This window comes from Nyctibius grandis, chromosome 27 (genome assembly GCF_013368605.1).
Source record: "Nyctibius grandis isolate bNycGra1 chromosome 27, bNycGra1.pri, whole genome shotgun sequence".
NCBI classification, from domain to species: Eukaryota; Metazoa; Chordata; class Aves; order Nyctibiiformes; family Nyctibiidae; genus Nyctibius; species Nyctibius grandis.
The window spans coordinates 4,328,449-4,342,000 of NC_090684.1; the positions used below are offsets into that span (position 1 = coordinate 4,328,449).

General features: G+C 61.5%; 1 protein-coding gene across 1 annotated transcript; it reads right to left on the bottom strand.

Moving 5' to 3' along the window:
- Positions 1-5,236: 5,236 nt before the first annotated feature.
- Positions 5,237-8,932, bottom strand: TULP1 (TUB like protein 1). Its single transcript, XM_068419419.1, has 9 exons — positions 8,878-8,932; positions 8,652-8,786; positions 8,364-8,455; positions 7,979-8,152; positions 7,466-7,578; positions 6,863-6,971; positions 6,562-6,660; positions 6,122-6,293; positions 5,237-5,370 (listed from the first exon to the last, which is right to left on the bottom strand). Exons 1-9 carry the CDS (start codon positions 8,930-8,932, stop codon positions 5,237-5,239), a joined length of 1,083 nt encoding a protein of 360 aa, XP_068275520.1.
- Between the last annotated feature and the right edge of the window lie 4,620 nt (positions 8,933-13,552).

Consider the following 13,552-nt stretch of genomic DNA (forward strand, 5'->3'; position numbering starts at 1 on the left):
CTGCCCTCCGCCCTCCCCCCGGCCCTCCCTCCGCCCTCCCCCCGGCCCCCAGCCCACCCTCCCCGCCCGCACCCCCGGGGCGGCGGCGGCGGCGGCGGCAGCAGCGCTCCCCGACGGGCACCGGGCCCGGGGCCGCGGGGCTGCCCCTCGGCTGGAGGGTTTGGGTGGCAAGGACAGCCCTGGAGCCCGGCCCGGCCTCTGGGAGCGCCCTCTAGGAGCCTTCCTCACCCTCCTCCTCCTCACCCTCCTCCTCTTCCTCCTACTTCTCCGACCCGCAGCTCCGGGCCGGGGCATGAGGATGCTGCTGTCCCGTCCCGTCACCAGCCAGCCAGGGTCCCTCGTGCACACCGTCATCCCCTTCTGCACATCTTCATCCCCCTCCACACATCCTCACCCCCTGCATCTCACCTTCATCCCTGTGCTCACCTTGATTCCTCGTGCTCGCCTTCATCCCCTTCCATACACCTTCATTGTCCTCTGCACACCCTCATGCCCTGCCACACACCTTCATCCCCCTCCTCATCCCCATCCTCACACCCTCATCCCCCCTCCAAACACCTTCATCCCCCTCTCATCCCCATCCTCACGCCCTCATCATCTTCGAACATCTTCATCCCCCTCCTCATCCCCATCCTCATGCCCTCATCCCCCTCCAAACACCTTCATCCCCCTCTCATCCCCATCCTCACACCCTCATCCCCCTCCAAACACCTTCATCCCCCTCTCATCCCCCTCCTCACACCCTCATCATCTCCAAACACCTTTATCCCCCTCCTCATCCCCATCCTCACGCCCTCATCCCCCTCCTCATCCCCATCCTCACACCCTCAGCCCCCCACACCCACCAGCATGCAGACTCCCCGTCTCTCCCAGACCCCCACCCCACCCCGTGGTGCCCAGGACAGGGATCTCAGCCCACGCCGTGGCGATTTCCCGGGGGAACCCAGCCGGGGGCCGGGCCGTGGTCATTTCCGATGGGAGGTAACGTGCTAAGCCACAGCCGGCTGATCGCGTGCGAGTCCCTGGCTGTGACCCAGCCCGACTGCCGGGAACCGTGGCCCCGATATGGGCAACACACGGCAAAAACCCCGGCCCCACCAGCCACGGGGTCCGGCGCACACCGCGGACCTGTGCCACAGTACCCAAAACCCGCAGAGGTAAATCAGAGAGGGACCATCCCAGCGCCCTGCTTGGAGAAGGGATGCTCTTTGCATCCCATCCCTTCTTGAAACATATTTTTCTCATTTTTGGGGCGAGCTTGGTCGTATCCAAGGATTTTGGGACAAGACAGCCCGTAAAGCGGCAGCCTCCGAAGCATCCAGCGCATTCAGCGATCGTGTGTGATTAATAAAGTCGTATCGCATTCTTCCACCCTTGGCCTGGTGCTAACTTGTAAGAAAAGCTGGACCAAAAACTGCAACAAGATGGTTGCTATTCTCCAAGGGCCGTTCGGAGCACTCGTTACTCATCCCTTACTTGGGCAAAAATGACATTGACTGCTCCTGGAGATGACAGGCTTAATTGAGTTCAATAGGAGTTGAGGCTGAGTAAGGCATGAGCAAACAAGCGTGCATTAGCCCATGAATAAAAGCCTGATCTGCAAATGTTTAGGAACACGTGTAACGCCGCGCAGGGGAGTAGCGAGGGGGTCAGCGCCGCGCCGGGGCTGCCGGGTGGGCAGGGGTCAGGCTCCCTTACAGCATCCGACCCAACCGCTGGCGATGCCGGGATGAGCCTGTTCTGGAGCGCGGCGATTCGAGCTCAGCTCCGTGGGTTGTTCCAGTCCTGCCTCTAAATTTTTATTTTTTTTCCTCCTTCAGAAGTCCATAATCCTCATTTCTGCCGTTCCTCGTCCACTGGTGGGAACAGCAACTTCCTTTCCCAAATTATAATATAAAAGAGCTGCGAGCAGCAACGCCATAAATAATATTTTTCTTATGGCCAGAACATCCAAGTCTAGGCAAGACACCAAGAACAGCTACAACATTGTAAAACTCCAACACTTCTCCAGAATGGATTCACTAATTAAAAAATGATTCTCCTTTCTAAAAGCAGTCGAAAAATATTGGCTGGCCCGTTACTGCCTGGCGCTCACTGCGCCGAGAAAGAGCCCGAAACTGCCTTTCCCTCTAAAAAATGGCACCGAAATAAAGACACGGGGAAGGGGAAGGGGAGAGAAAAACACCTCGTCATGATTATTTCTTTAATTAATTAATGCATCACCACTTCAAAGCACGGAGCGAGAGCCCCCGAGGCTGAGGCGATGCTCTGCGCTGGGCAGGGCGCTCGCTGGGCACCAAACAGCTCTGGCCCTTCCCCGGTCGGGTGAGGAGTGTCCCTGGCAGAGACCCCCCCAGCTTCCACCCTCCTGCTCAGCTCGGGACCAGCATCTTCCCACCCATCGGCGTGGGATGGGGATGTCGGCAACCAGCACCACGGTGACATCTGTCCCAGTTAGGATGTGGTGCTCAGCATCGAGGTGACACCTTATTTTTTCTCCTCCCCTTGGCCTTACAACCATCTTTGTGATGATTTCCCACAAGGTTCCCTCGAGGAGCTGCCGACAGCCACCTCTGGCCGCCGCCCATGAGCATTTCATGGGGTTAAATCCACCCCAGCACCCCCAGCCCCCTAAAACGATGCTTCAGAAGCCTCCAAGTCTCAGAAAACATCCCTGGGGACCAAGAAATCCCTTTCTCCGAGGAAGACACACACTTTGGGCTCAAACGCCGCTGATAAGGCTCCTTCTTTTCTTTTATTTTTTTTTTTTGGATCTTTTCTCGCAGCGAGCATTCCTTTCACACCCACGCGCACCCCGGCACCCGCAGCCCTTGGGCTGCCGGGCGCATCCGTCACACTTTCCGTCGGCCAAAGCAGATACACATTTCAACCGCTTCCATCCCTCATCTCCTCTGGTGTTAACAGCCAGCGCAAACAAAGGGCCCTGAACATCCATCGCCCCAGTAAATTGGTTTCATTTGTTTTCTCGTGCCGCAGTCGGTTTGGGTTAGAGGGTTTGTGGAAGTGATTTGGGGCGGGTGATGCGGGAACCACGTTCTGGGATGGGCTGGCAGCGCCGTGGATGCCCACAGCAGATTTTTTTGGGGCCACAGGCTGGGAATCCTGAGGGGTTTGCAAGCAAAAAATTGGCAACATGGAGATTTTGGGGTGAGGGGAGGGAGGAACTCCCTGGGGAGCAGCTGGGATAACGGCAGCTCGTGCTCCAGCAAGAGCCTGGGGAGCCCAAACCCTTCTCTCTCACCCCGCTTCGGCTTTTCTGCTTCCACCGGAGGAAACATGGGCAAGCGTTAGCCCAGGCGTTAGCCCAAGCCTTAGCCAAGCTCTTCCTGATCTCAGACAGCTGGTGGGTTCGTGGCTGGATTGAGGCAGACGGCTCTGGCTTTCCCCGCGTTTGCTGGCCGCACCTCGCCGGGGGATGCCGGCCCCGAGCCGCGGTGGCTGGTTCTCCCTGTAGCTCACCAGAAGGTCTCTGATCTCGCCGTGTGGGTGAGGGATGATGTCCCACGCCGGCCCGTTGTCCCCGAGCCATCGGCCTCCGTCTGCCCCCGCCGATGAATCACGGAGCCGGGATTCGTGCAGCTGGTGGGAAAAACCTCGGCTCCAGCTGCGAAGCCGCTGGGGCAGATGTTCGCCGGTGTCCCACTGTCCCACTGTCCCTGTCATCTGTCCCCAGCCCCGCACAGGGATGGGTCTGGGCCACAGCAGCATTGCGACGCTGCCCAGCGAGGACGAGCATCCCTCTTGCACAACCGCATCTGTCTCATCCATCTCCTGCTCCTCGACCTTTCCGCCCCGGCTCCCTCTCTCAGGGTTGACTTGGGGCTCAGGTCACCCCCAAAATGGGGGAAAGGCCTGTACGTGTCCCGGGAAGGGGACCCCAAATTGTGTCAGCCCTGCCTGGGGTCCGTGCGTGAGCGGAGCAGGTGAGAGAAGCATTACCAGGGTGTCAAGGTCAGCTTTTCTGGGCACCTCGGCATATCCTGGTGTTTCCCACCACTGATTTAATCAGATTTGGACTGTCCGTGCAGCCAAATCCTCACCCCACAGAAATGTGCTGGAAACGGGGGCACGGGCTGCCCTGCTCCCCCCAAGCTGCCCCTCTCCAGCATCTCCCCTTCCCAATGACTCCCCGCAGCCCCCCCGTGACACCCCATGGGTCTGTGCCACAGGGTGGCACGTCCCACCTGCCACCTCCCAACGAGCAGAGAGCACCAGCGGGGCCAGTCCTGGCAGCGGGGACACCCGGGATGTGCAGGGTTCCGTGGGACCACCAGCCCAGTGGGGTCTGGTGGGATGCTGCGGTGAGTGGTGGGGGCACGGAGGGCTTGGTGGGGGCTCGGCGGGGCTCATCCGGGTGCTGAGCGTGACTCAGAGCCACACCACACCTCGTGAGTCACCCCAGCGCTTCCTGGTGCACCCAGAGTTTTTCCCTCCCAGGTCCCTCCTGGTGGCACCGACCCAGCCCGGCCCCGTGCCGGTGATGCCGTCTCTGCCTCACGTGGCTGCCAGCCCTCCTCCGCCAGCGCCGGCTGCCCTGGGCACGTGCCCATGTGCCGCGGGTGCTCTGGGTGCTCCTCGGGGACCCAAATGCCCAAAGGCTTCCAGGCAGCGGGGTTAGCAAAGACACCGTGGGCACCGAACGGCTGCTCGTGCTGGGGCAAAATAAGGTGAAACTGGGGATTGGTGGCATCGAGCTGGGCGGGGGGTCCCTCGCTGGGGGCTTGGGCAGAGCCCGGCGGCTCGTGGGCTCTGTGCACACTCATAGAGGGATGAGGAAACACGAAGCGAGGAGCCCACCACACCCCCACGCTGAGAGATCCAGCTACAAAATACAAACCAGAATCTAAAATTAAAAAAAAAGGGGGATGAGTTTCCAGGATTTGAGTCCAAGAAACGACTCAAAAGGGATGAGATGGGGAGCGCAGTCAGCCTCATCTGCTAAATATACCGCGGGCCTGACTCTGCCGCCTGCCCCAGCCTGGTGATCTGTCCCCAGTTCCTCGGGAGAGGGTGGCCATGGCAGGATGAGTGTCCCACGGCGCTCTGCGGGCACCCCGGGAGGGGCTGGAACCACCAGGAGAAGGTGGAAACAGAGGGAGCGGAGAAGGATGGGGATGTGGGAGCATCCATGGGGTACCAGTACACGGCCCTGCAGCCCCGGTGGTCCTGGCAGCCCCCGTGGTCCCGGCAGCCCCCGTGGTCCCTGGCACGGGCACTACTCGCAGGCCAGCTTCCCATCGAAGCTGGAGAGGGCGATGGCGAAGGCCTGCACGGCGCAGAGCGGGTAGTTGTAGTCCATGGTGAAGGCGTCGTCCGCCACGCGCCCGAACTGCAGCACGATGTAGTCGGCTGCGGGAGAGAGGGGGTGGCTCCGGTCGGCGCGGAGGGGACAAGTGGCTGGGATGTCACCTGCACACCCCCTTTTCCCAGGGCACCCGCACAACAGCACCCCAAAGAAGCCACCCCCCCTTCACCGAGCTCTGCCCACGCCTCACATGCTCGTTAACAAAAAGCATCATTTTCCCACTGCACTTTCCAGCACCCTTTGGTCCCCCCAGCACCCCTTCCCTGGGAGACGCAGCCCCCCAAGGGACAGGGACCCCCCTCACCCCGCCATGGGACCACTGCCACCGGAGGGCGGGTGACAGGAAATCTGTAAAAATAACCCGGGGCCCCCGAGAGGTTTTTTCTGTCCCGTAACCCAACACCCCGGAGGCCGAGGGCTTCTGACTGCGCCGGACAGGTGACAAACGGCCCCGTCCGGCCGCTCGTGCGGGGACAGAGCCACTGCCACCCCCGAGGGGTGACACACCCCGGGGTGACCCCGCCAGCGACGCGGGGTGCGTGCTGAGGGTGATGCTCGGGGGTGAGTGGGTGGCTGGAGCGTGGTGGGGGGACGCTCAGCACCCGACAGGATTTGTCCTTGTCCTAATCTGCCTGGCAAGAGGTGACCCGTGCGCTCCCTCTGCCGGCACCCAGGGCGGGCAGGACCCCAGAGCATGAAAAAATCCTAAACCTCAGCAAAAAAAAATGGGGTGCTGGGGCTGTCTGGTGGCAGCTCTCCCCCCCACCGTCACCCCCTGTCCCCTCCCCAGCTTACGGTCGCTGCTGTGCACTATCTGGAAGTTTTTGACGGAGGCGTGAGTGACGCGGCCGTGGAAGTTGAGGACGTAGGACTGGGTCTCGTCGTTCCACACCGGCGCCTTGTTGTGCAGCTCGATGACGTTGTCCATGTTTTTGTTCTGCCATCGCATCAGGAGGCCGTCGTTATCCTGGGGAGGGGGAGAGCGGAGTTAGGGGGGGTCCCCTTCACCTCCAGAGCCCTGCCACCCACCCCATGGAGTGCCCAGGGGGATGCTCGGTAGCTGGGAGATGGGATCCAGCATGGAGGAAAAAAATACAGACACCACGTGTCCCACCTCCCTTGAATTTTAGGGATACCTGAAAGCCTTTCCATGCCCCAAAATGGGTAAAATCCAAGGTGAACCCCAAAAAATCCAGCCCCTCCAGGAGTTTCTCTCAGTCTGGCCCCTGACTCACGTTTCGGGGCCGGATGGGCACCCTCTCGTTGTCGGCGTTCATCCCGGGGATGATGACTGTCATCTTCCGGGGGCCTTTGAACCCTAAAACGTTGGTTTCCTGCAAGAGAAACCCCATTCCTAAAAAATCAGTGACCGCAGCCTCTCGCCGGCAGCTGAACGAGGGCTCAGGGACGGATCCAGCCCGTCCCACGTCTCTGCAACCCCCTGGGCAGTAGCCAAGCGAAGGGGTGCAGATGGGGACCCCCCTCATCGCCTGCCCAGAGGGTCCTGGAGGGGGGGGTCCCTGTGCTGCTGCTTACATAGACCACGGCCGAGAGCTCCTGCCGCACGTTGGACCAGTCGGCGTTGGCCCTGTCAGGGTTCGCGCCGTTGTCGAACACCGTGAACTTGGTCCCCATCAGGTTGGATCTGCAGCCGAGGAGGGGAGATGTCTGCGACCGGTGCCACCGAGTCCCCTCTGACCCCCCGTGTGTCCCCCCACTCCAGGCACAGCCCCAGCTTTGCTCCAGCTGCCAACCCCACATGCTGCCAAAGCCAATACCATCCTTCCCACACTTTAGCTCTTTGCTTGGGTTCAGGGCACCCCGAAATCTGGGTGCCACAGGGTGCTGCTGCCACAGGGACCCCCCAGCATCGCTGCACGGCTGCTGGCGGCGCAGCGGGCTGGGACTTGCTGGGCGCCGTTTCTAGCCATGACCTGTCTGCTGGGAGGAACCAGCAGAGCCTGTTTTCCCCTCCCGGCCCCCCGACACTCCTCAGGTTGGACCCGGCAGCGGGAAACACCGAATTTAGGCTCCTGCCTGACCCAGCCATTGCTTGGGGCAGCCGGCAACCCGTGGAGTGGGAGCGGGGTGCCAGAGGGACAGGGTGCCGTGGGGACGGGGTGCCACCTCAGCTCCTACCTCAGCTTCCCGATGAAGTTCTCTCCCCCCCGCGACAGGTCGGTGGGGTCGATGGAGATGAGGTAGTTGGAGGTTTTGCTCTTCTTACGCTTCCTCCCAGCGAGGAGGAACACCTGGGAGGGTGGTGGGACCGCATGGGGACGGGGTGATGACGTTGTCGTCATCATCGCTGCCACTGTCCCCTCTGCACAAGGCTTGGCCCAACAGGTCACTGCCACGACCTTGCGCAAGTCATGGAGTGAAGATGATCCCCGAAATACCAGCTGAGATGTGGGGTGGGGTGGTCTGAGCCCAGCCCAGCATTAGCGTGGCTCTCTGGCCACCGTTTGCTCACCACCCCAGATGCCATCGACACGGGGCATTTCCCAAGAGGGATCACAGGGGAGGGGAACAGCCCCATCCAGGATGCACCACCACGGCGGGATGCAGGCAGGCATCCCCCCAAACCCCTGAGGGTGCTCCCTGGGGTGGGTGCAGAGCCCTGGAGGTCCCCACGCCCAAACCCCAGCTCACCTTCTTGTCGTTATCCAGGTGGACGTAATAGGTGGGGTAAAGCCCCCGGTCCATCCCCTTCTTGTCCCGCGTCACCCGGCACTTGATGGTCACCCCCTGCGGCGCCGGCCGCAGCACGAACTCCTCCAGGTTGTCCACCTCGATGACGGGCGACGGGGCCCTCTCCTCCTTCTGCTGCAAGGTGGGAGGCCATGGTGACCCCAGTTAATCACTCCTTGCTCCCCATTCCCCCCCTGGCCTGTGGCTCTGCAGCTGGTGGCTTTGGGGACTGTGCTGCAGTGGGTGTCCCCAAGGGATGCTCCAGCCCCCCGACCCACCCTGGGGGAAAGAGCTGCTGCCCCCCCACCCCAAGGGGACCCCCACAGCTCCAAGGGGTTTTTCGTACCTTCTTTGATTTCTTCCCTTTCCCCTTCTTGTTGGAGTTTTTCGGTGGGTTCTCCGGGGTCTCCTCCTCACTCTCAGCCGCTTTGGGAGGAGCTGCAGGTGGGAACAGGCAGGGGCATGGGGTGGGGGGAAAGCCTGACCCTGCCAGACCCCAAAACTGAGCTTGGCACAGACCTACCCCAACACCATGGATCATAACTCCCCTCTCCACGGCCAGCTGCACCCACACCCCCATGAGCCTCTCCAGCACCCACCACCCTCCATCGCATCACCAGTGCCGGGCTCTCACCTTTCTTTTTGGTTTTCTTCTCCTTGGGGGGGTCCCCACCGGTCTGGAAGAGGGACACGGGGTTTTTCTTCTTCTCCGACCTGATGGGTTTGGTGCTGGAGTCGGAATCATCCTCTTCATCGCTGCCGGTGACGGCTGTGGGGGGACACGGGGGACACCGTCACGCTGCACTGGCTGATGCCATGGGGCAGCGGGACCGGCTGCCACCCCCCTGCTCACCCCGTACCTTTCTTCTTGGTTTTCTTCTCCTTCTTCTCCCCGTTCACCTGGAACATGGACATCGGCTCCTTCTTGGTGCTTTTGGCAGATTTGGCTTTGCCGTCGGCTTCGCTCTTGTCTCCTGGGGGGACGGAGGAGACGATGAGCGGCCAGACAGGGGACAGGCAGGGATGGGGACAGGGAGGTGGCAGCGTGGGGGCAGCAGGAAGGGTTGAGCTGGGGGCAGACTGCACGGGAAGGGGGTGATTGCCCCACAGCCCCCTGGGCCCCCGGGACAGTGATGGGGACAGGAGGCAGGCGGTCCCCTCGTCCCAGCAAGGACAGATGCAAGTGGCAACGGAGCCGTCCCCTGGGCACTCACCCTTCGGCTTCAGCTTCTTCTCCCGGCTCTCGCCCGACGGGGCCTCTTTGGGCACCTTCTTCTTGAGTTTTTTTGGTGGGTCTTTAGCCTCCACCTCCTCTTCCTCCTCCTCATCCTCTGAGTCCTCAGCCGGCTCTACCCAGAGGGGACACCACGGTGTCACCAATGCGATGGCCTCGTGCGTTGGGGACCCACAGCATGTTTACGAGCAGGGAACATCCCTCAGCAGAACGGGCCGGTGTGGGCACCCACCCCATGGCCAGGGTGCTGGGGCCATGGGTGCCCAGCCGTGGTGGCCCAGCCCAGCCGTGGTGGCCAGTGGCACGCTGGCCGTGTGCGCAGTCACATCGCCATCTCGCGGCTGCAGCCCCGGGGTGATGCAGGGGCGGGGGACACAAGCCCCAGCTTTTTGCCCACCCAACTTTTTGCTCCAGAAAGCTGTCCAGGGCGCTGGTGGCACTGGCCAGCCACCGATCACCACGTACCCAGGGAGTGTGTCCCCTCCCGATCCCAACTCCCCAGCCAACGCCACGCATGCTGGTCCCCTGCCACATCCCCCCCTCCTCCTAGCTGGGTTTTACCCAAAAAGCCCCCCACAGGGACGTGCAGAGCCCCTGCAGACACCCGGAGCATCAATGGCACCGGTGGGACATGGTGAATGGGGACCACGAGCTGGTGCAGGCAGAGATGTGGGCGCTGCCCCCCCACCTTGCTGCTTCTTGGGGACCTTGGCTGTGCGGGAGCGGAGGGCCAGGCTCTCCTTCTTCTTCAGAGGCTCCTTGGTGAGTTTGGAGCAGGAGTCCTTGGCGCTCTCCTCCTCCCCCTTCTCCTCTTTCTTCTTCTTCAGCTTCTTCACCCCTGGGCATTTCAAGAGATGCCCGCGATGGACAGCCCCGCGGGTGCAGGATGGGGCTGGGGGGGGGACCAGCGTGTCCCCCCATTTCCATGGGAGCTGGGGGGGGGGGTCTGTGCTTACCCTGTGCTGGGGCGTGGGGCTCCTCCGCTGCCGCCGCCTCAGCCGGCTTCTTGGTCCGCAGCCGCCGGGGCTTGGCCTCGGGCTCCGGCACAGGCTCCTGCCGCTTCTTCTTCAGCTTCTGCCCCCGCGGACGGTGCTGCAGGGATGATGTCAGCCTTAAATCTCTTTTCCCTTTGCAAGGCAACCCCTGCTCGTACAGGACCAGCTCCCTTCCCTGGGCTTGTCCCCAGGGACCCGCTCTGGGGACGAGGACACGCTCGCACCTTCAAACAAGCGACTTACCGTGGGGCAGCCCCCCAGGGAAGGCAGAGGGAGGAAAACAGAAAGGGCTGTTAGCAGATAGACAGGAGAGCATCAGTGCCGGGACAGACGGCCACGTGCCAGCCCCAGGGACGAGGGACGTGATGCTGGTGGTGCCCCGACGCCATGGACCGTGCTGGCATGGAGGGACAAGCCATGCCATGCCGTAGGGACTCCGTCCAGGAGCCACCCCGGGCACTGGCTCATCTCCCAGGGGACCTGAGCTGGGACAGGGGACAGGGGGACGGGCAGGCAGCCTGGCTCCGCACCTCCATCTCCTCTCGCCCCCGCGAAAGGCTCCTGTCGAAGGCACGGGGCTGTGCCGGGATGGAGGTCAGTGGGAGCGGGGAAGTGGGGGGGATTAGGCACAGCACACCTAATCCCAGTTAGCCACAGCTATAAATAACCCTGATTTACCAATCATGTGGGGCAGCACTTGGCTCCAGACAGGAGATATTTGGGGAGTGGGTGTCACCTCAGAGCCCCCAGAAAGTGATTTCAGCAAAATCAGGGCACCCAGCACCCAACAAAGCACCTTCCCCCTCGCTGGGGTCTGGTCCCTCCCGGGTGTCCCAGCGTGGTGGGTGAAGGTGTTTTGCAAGAGGGGGGGATCCAGCCCCCCCAAAGCAGCATCGCTTCACCCTATCCCAGTGCCACGGATCTGGGGGGAGGATCCAGGGGGTCCCACGGCAGAGCTGGGAACCAGCCAGTTTCATCCATGTCATCAGCTCGTGCTGAAAAAGCTCCTTCCCATCCTTTAATCCCTTAAGCAGCTGGGGGGGGGGAGGACAGCCGCTTGCTTCGTTACTTAACGAAGCCCTTTGAGGAGGGACTGCTAATTAAATTAGGTGGTCAATGAAATTGCTGGTGGGACCCCTCTGAGGCCGGCTGGCACCCCAGGGCTGTGCCAAAACATGGCCTTTGGGGTCACAGCCCAGGGAAAGTGAGTCACTGCTGACGGCTTAACTGAGAGGCTTAATTAAAGTGTTAATTAGGAACTGAGAGCCCACGTCATGGGGTGATTTGAAGTGACGGAGTGGGGGTTTGTAAGGATGCACAAAGGAGTGGGGGGGGCTGTGGGGTTTCCTCCACTCATCTGATCTGGGGAGGGGGTTGTCCCCAAAAGCTCATGCTCCCCCCAGGGCTGCAGTACCCCGCTGGAGCAGCCTGCTCAGCCCCAAGTGGATCTCGGTGTGGGAGTCTCTGATGTCCCCAGCCCTCAGGGACAGCCTGCAGCAGGGGATGGTGGCACCAGGGACAAGGAGGGGGGGAAGGATTTTTTTTCTCACCTGCTTGGGCTTTTGCTGCTGGTGGCTTCCCGGCTCCTCACTGGGGCTGGGGGGCACAGAAAGCAAAGGGGAGAGGGTTTTCAGGGGGGCAAGACCCTCTGGCCAAGCATCACCCCAATTTTCAGGACTGGGGGGAAGATCAGCCTTTAGTTCGGCTCCAGAAGCAGCTCCCCCCCTGTCCTGACCAGGTCAAGCTCAGCCGACAGCATCCTCCCTAGCAGGGAGCACAGGACGGGCTCTGCCTTGGCCAAGGGTGACAGCAATGAGGTTAATTCGGGGACCCCCACTCTAACAAACGCTTTTCCTCTCTGTAAGCTAATGAGCATCATCACACCGACCCCCGGAGCAAAAACAACCTGATAAAACAGCTCATTAAACTGCATTTAAACTGAAAACAAGAGAAAAAGGCACTGGAGGAGATGGGAGCCCAGTGGGGATGCCCAGCACATCGCCCAACGCGTGGGTCGCACCCTGCCCGCCGGCACTCACCTGTCGGGGGCCCAGACCTCGCGCAGGATCTCCGTCTGCAGCGGCATGGCTCCCAGCCCAGTGCCCAGCAGGATTCTTCCCTCTGCCCTACCCGACCTCCTTCCTTCCTCCCCAACACCAGCCGCTGACCCCTCCGGTGCTGCAGCCCCTACCAGCCCGGGGCCGGATCCATGGGCTCAGCCACGGTGGCAACGGTCCGGGTGGCCAAGTGGCATCGGCTTGGCTGCCTCCGCGAGCCCCCGCAGAGGGAGGAGGAGGAGGAGGAGGAAGCAAAGGAGATGATTAACTTTTTATTTCTCCTGAAACTCGGTAATAGGATTTGAGGGGCGGCCGGCCAGGTCCGCCGGAGAGCAGCTGGCGGGGGGGGTAATCCCAGGAAAAGGGGCTCTGTGGGAGCACAGGGGGGTCAGCTGGACCCTGGGTGCCTTTTGGGGGTGCACAGCTCCCCCCACACTGCGCGGGGGCCTGGTGTGGGCAGAGGGATCCTGCCTGACCTCGGTTAGGGTGACCCTCCCTGGATGCGTCTTTTTCTACCCGAAAAACGTCCTCGTGGCGATAGACAAGCAGGATTTGGGGTGTTTGGCATGAGCTGTGCACGGGGGACGGCAGCATCCCCGGCTCTGGGCGATGCCAAGGGCTTCCCTACGGACACCGCTCTGCTCTGCCCCCATCCCGCGTCCCCGGGTCCCTTTTGGTGACGGGTTTCACACCCCGCACATCGCTGCTCCCGCTTCACCTCGTTGTTAACAGCACTTAATAATGAGCTGTTAATATTCCCGTCCACAAGTTGCCTGCGGATCCTCTCTAGTCACAAAACCGGGCGAGCCCAGTGCCCCCAGTGCCCCCATGGGACCCTTGGCCTTGCCCAGCCCACCACAGACACCCAAAACCCCCCAGCACCCCATTTCCCACCCCGTACCCGGTGCCACTAGATGGCATTTGAACACCACGCACCCGGCACCCACCGGCACCGCGGAGCCTTCGACGCCTTCGCTACAAATCCCGCTTCCCCTTTCATCTCTAAACCCCATCTCATCACCCGCACGAGTTTTAATTTCTCTTCCACGGGGGAGAAAGTATCAAACCGAAATAAGCCCAAAACCTGCTTGAAAATCAAGGAAAAGCCCAGAAACTGCAAAACGAGTTGTTTTTTTTTCTGTCCAGGGTTGTTTCCTACGGAAAATGCAGCTCTGGCTGCCCCCAAATGACTTTACCCTGCCTGCAAGGAAAAAAAGCTAATTCTTTGCAGTCTCACAGCACCCGCCCC

Coding starts and splice junctions, on each gene's coding strand:
- TULP1 (XM_068419419.1), bottom strand. CDS start 8,932: ATGTCCATGTTCCAGGTGAACGGGGAGAAGAAGGAGAAGAAAACCAAG. Junction 7,579..7,978: donor ACCTGGATAACGACAAGAAG/GTGAGCTGGGGT, acceptor CCACCCTCCCAG/GTGTTCCTCCTCGCTGGGAG. Junction 6,294..6,561: donor TGCCCATCCGGCCCCGAAAC/GTGAGTCAGGGG, acceptor CCCCCTCCCCAG/GATAACGACGGCCTCCTGAT.